At 45.2% G+C, this 5,000-nt stretch overlaps 1 protein-coding gene across 1 annotated transcript; it reads left to right on the top strand.

Annotated features, from left to right (window-relative positions):
• Positions 1–281: 281 nt before the first annotated feature.
• On the top strand, positions 282–3,983 carry LOC143478370 (uncharacterized). Its single transcript, XM_076977325.1, has 6 exons — positions 282–301; positions 455–782; positions 903–1,704; positions 1,798–2,007; positions 2,186–2,592; positions 2,802–3,983. Exons 1-6 carry the CDS (start codon positions 282–284, stop codon positions 3,981–3,983), a joined length of 2,949 nt encoding a protein of 982 aa, XP_076833440.1.
• Positions 3,984–5,000: the final 1,017 nt, after the last annotated feature.

Here is a 5,000-nt window from a genome sequence, read left to right as displayed (position 1 = left end):
GCCAGAACTGCGAGATAATCTGCAGCTTTGGTATTCCCCTCCACAGCCAGGCCATCTGTACCACCAGGCCCCGGCACCAGACCGCTTTTTTGCACATCCACTACTGGTGTGGATGCCATATAGGTTATGGAAAGTTAAGGTGGTCTGTCCCAACCCTGCATGTGGAAAGCATCAACTCACTGGAGCAGGCCTGCACAAGAGGGCATGGCGGGTTCTAGACGTGGACAGGATCTATAACATGGTGACAGAGGCACTTATCTGCTCAAAGTGTAGATGCAGTCATGTTTCCTGGAGCCAGACGGTCCTTCAACAGCTACATTTAGCCCATCGCTCTGAATTCAGAGTTATTCTCACGCAAAAGTGAGTACATTTTCTTTAATCGTGCAGTTGAAATCACATTGTCATGTAGTTTCATGAAAGATTTGTAATTACATATTTTATGTTTGTGTTCAAGGTATGCATGTGATATTCGAGTTATCCGACTGCTGCGTGAACGAGGCCTGGGCAACAGCCCCACACGGGTGTTGAATCAGCTGAGGGAGAACCACACAGAGGAGTGGCTAAGCAGGGTCATCCGCTATTCCACAGAATGTTCTGACTTCATGAATCGCCCAGGTCTACACCCCATGGTCTTTCAGGAACCTCCAGAGCTTGCTGTGGTTCCGAGCTGCAAATGGCTCTTGGCCGTTTACAGCCAGGATATTCTCACGAGGTTGGACGAAATCAATGCCAGGATAACCTCGACATATGGAGCCATCTTGAAGTTGGACTCCACAAAAAAGGTTAGGAAAATTTACGTTCAAATATCCTATTGATCTTACATCTTGTCCACCAGGCATTTTCCATTTCAAGTTTGGGCACATGCACTTATAGACCTCCCCCTGTACATTTTTGTATTTCAGATCACCAAGAAGCTGGCTGGGACAGCAAAAGGGACAGCGCTCTGGCTCACATCTGTGGGCAATGAGCTGGGTCAGGTGCTCATCAGCGTGCTAACAGCACAGGAGGGAGCTGGTCTGGACATGATGGCAGATGGCCTAATCAGGAGGTATCAGCAGGCAGGTGTGGAGCCTCCTGTTGTGCTATACATCGATTGTGGGTGCTGCGCAGAGACAGGAGAGGTCAAGATGAAGACCAGGTTCAGTGGATGGCATGCCCTGATTATAAGACTGGATATTTGGCATTTCATGCGGAGGATTGCCGTGGGGTGTACAACTGATGCTCACCAGTTGTATCCGATCTTTATGGCAAGGCTCTCCACGTGCATATTTGAGTGGGATGCAGCTGATGTTGCTCTCCTACGCAGAGCAAAAAGAGAACAATTGAAGAACCAGGGTCTGACTGACATGACAGATGCAGACATCAACAAACGTCTGACCAAAGAGGAGCTGGCTCTCCACTGTCGTAGGAGGACCCGTGGAGAGGAGACCACCGTTCATCTCATTGAGCAGCTGCTACAAGAGCTCATGGGGAGCAGAGGCAATGACTCCCTTGGTGTGCCTCTTCTGGACCGGGAAAGGATGGAGCACATTTGGCATGTTCAGAAAAGGCATGTGAGGTGCATCCAGGACCCACCAGGTGTAGTGCTCTACACAGAGACAGGAAGCATCACAAAGGGTGGGATACTTCTCAAGACCTACCGATGTGCTAGAGGCTCAACTTCTCTGGAGTCCTTTCATTTACATCTGAACCGCTTCATCCCAGGTCTGTAGCAGTTATACATACTGTATGTGTTACAAATTGTATATGCATAGATTTTAGTAATGGTTTCCTAATTACTGTTTTAACTGTATCTAGGTTTCAGTGCCAACAGCCTCAACTTTCAAATATACCTCCTGGAAGGACTTCACAGATGGAACCAGGACCGAGCTGCAGCAGCCCTCTTGACAGGTCCATCACCTCTCCGCAGCTACTCAGGCAGCCTGGTTCACTGTGCAAACCAGAGCTATGAGAAGGTGTTTGGCAAGAAGGTTGTCCCTCAGTTCTGTCCACCTGCACGCTACACTGGTAAGTACATATCGCGATGCGACTACTGTGGCAATACATCTTGAGATTTTGTAATCTTCAAAATTTGACAATACTCGGTTTTGCACTTTTATTTTTGCTTTTATGTTTACTATGTTTATTTTACTTTACTTTTGTGTTTATTTATTAACTTCATTGTATTCTTTGTTTCTGTTTTAAGGTGAGCTCATAGGAGTGCAGTATTTGTTCCAGCAGACCGGTCAGGCACTGCAGGATATGAACCCTGACTCAGAGGAGACGTCTAAATTAATTGAAGATTTAGACATGGAGGAGGAGAGGGAGGAAGACGAGGGGTTCTGTGACATCATGGAGGATCCCACAGTGCAGAACCCTGTCTTCCCTGTCTTCCAGTCAACAAAACCTGGGGAACCTTCTATTCAGACCTCTGTTCCCTTGCCCCTGACGTCCAGGACACAGCTTCTGCCCAGTGCCTCTGCTCCAGCTCCCAGTGCCTCTGCTCCAGTTCCCAGTTCCTCTGCTCCAGCCCCCAGTTCCTCCTTTCAGCCCTCAGGTTCCTCTTCTGAAGCTGAAGAGATGGCAGATGCTATGGATGAAGATGATGATATGGTAAATGCTATACCTATTCTGTTTATATCCATTAATTACTTTAAGGCCAATGTAAACATACATATTTAACATTCAAATGTTCACATGCAAACTGAACATTTTTGCGTTTAAACACATTTATTCAATCTTCAGTAGAAAACAGTGGTGCACTGAACAAAACCTTTGCAATAATGATTTTTGGTTAACTCCTCTTCTCTTCATTTCTGTAGGCTGTTGATGACCAGAATGTGTCAGGATTCCAGCATGTGGACAGGTTGGCGGAATACCTGGTGGATCTCCGCAAACAGACATCCCTGTATCTCACCAACCAGCAGGCCAAAAGAATTATTTCACTGTGGGGGAGTTTGCATGAAAGTGACAAAATGCGAGTAGTGTATGCTGCTCGACATCAGAAAAGACTCTTGAGTGGCCACTTTAGAACACCCAAGAAGCCCACACATACTCCTGGTGTGGAGAGCACCACCAGATGTGTGCTGGGTGCAAGCAGTGCACCTGCCCAGTGGCCTGACTGTTGTCGGTTGGTGGAGACTGTCATCATCAGGCTGTGCAATATTTACCCCTGCCCCAAAAGAAAAGGCAGGGGAGGTTTTTCTAGATGGTCCCTGATCCTTCAAGATTACCGCAAGATTAGGCAGCTTGTGCTGGGGAACAGCATGGTGATGCAGAACACAGAGATACAACTGGTCGAGATAAACCAGAACACTCTTGTTCAGTGGCACAATGCAAGACAACGAAAGCAGGAACTCTCTGTGCTAGTGCAGGGCACTACGTTGCCTCCGAGTCTTGCTGAAGCAAGTGAGCCACTTCAACAGGCCAGAACCCTTCAGAGCCATCCACAGGAAACAAGGGATCCACACGAATACAGACTTCCAGAAAGCACAGCAGGCCAGGCGAAACAAAGATTTCAACAAATCAGACCCCAGCAAACACTTGGTACAGCCCAAGCAGTGACTGGAGCCACCTGCTTGATGCCAAATATAATTTTGCTACCAGCTTCATTAGCTTCATCAACTTTTCAGTTTGTCCAGGCCACGCCAATTACCCAGGCATTGCCAGTGATTCCTGCAGCAAGCATCCAGGGCACGATGCCTCTGCAAGCACCAGTGGTCCCTGGCACGATGCCTCTCCAAGCTGCAATGCTCCAGGGCACGATGCCTCTGCAAGCTGCAGTGGTCCAGGGCACTACCCCACAGTCTGCGACCAACCTTGGCGCAAAACCGAAAAGACCTTACAGGCGAACTGTGCAGGCAAACACCTGCAAGAAATGCGGTCAGTTCCGCAACAGCACCACAGGACATAGCCAGTTCATGGGCAGAGTATTCTGCCCTCAAACTGAATCAGTCTCCAAAGAACAGTGGTTGGAGCTTATGAAAAGAACTTTATATGAATAGTATTTTGTATAATTTGTATGCGTACCTGAACTTATTTTCACATGTTCAGTGTTAATTGCTTGTATACTTATTTGTTTGATATAGTTCTTAATGTCTGAAAGTTTACAGAATTTGTAATATATATTTTTACAGTTCTGAGAATAAAAATTCTTGAAATATAAAATTGCTTTTTAAAAATGCTTTTATGAACAGATATACCACAAAGCCAGTCTCAAAGTATTTTTATATAAACAAACATTTTTTTATTATTACAAAGGAATAACATCACCAAATAAATACCCATGGACATTTTTTTAATTACATTGTCAAAAGGTACATAAATAAACATTACAATTGCACACATGCAATGAATAAAAAAAAATGCATATAAATATTTATATATTGCATGCGTCTAACAAGTGGCAGGTGTGGGATTCGAACCTGGGTCTTTGTGTATGCAGCTAATAGAAACCAACGTAATATAAAATGTAACATTTTAAGGTACTGAGAGCAACAAAGTTGCATTTTATTGGTAGAATCTGGGAGACGGTACATCTAAGGCTCAATTTTTTCTCTCATTTTTCCTTTTCCTCTTTCCCTTTTTCTTTTTTCCTCTCTTTTCTTCTTCCCCCCCTTTTCCCCTTCTTCCCCATCTTAGATGGACTATTGTTCCCCAGCTTGAACGCAGCGCCTTAGACCGCTCGGCCATCCTGACTTTGCACAAGGTGTGGCCCCTGACGCACCATGCTATGCAGAGAATTTCCTCTTTTCATGCAACAAAGAACAAGCTCGTCCAAGACGAGCAATGATACCTATCATGTACCTTCCTTGATATGTTGGGAAATTTGTACTCAATCTTGGAAAATAAATGCATTTTAGTCATTTTCACAGTGCTCTAGGAGATGAAATGTATAAACAAGTGTGGGACCGACGTCCAATTTTAACAAAAAAATGAGAATGAGTTATCCTTTGAACCTTGACTGCGATGTCGATCAGCGACAACTTGTTTTTGTACAGCACGTTGACCTTATGTCAATA

The sequence above is a fragment of the Brachyhypopomus gauderio genome, chromosome 16 (genome assembly GCF_052324685.1).
Source record: "Brachyhypopomus gauderio isolate BG-103 chromosome 16, BGAUD_0.2, whole genome shotgun sequence".
NCBI lineage: Eukaryota > Metazoa > Chordata > Actinopteri > Gymnotiformes > Hypopomidae > Brachyhypopomus > Brachyhypopomus gauderio.
This window is presented reverse-complemented; position numbering and strand designations above follow the sequence as displayed.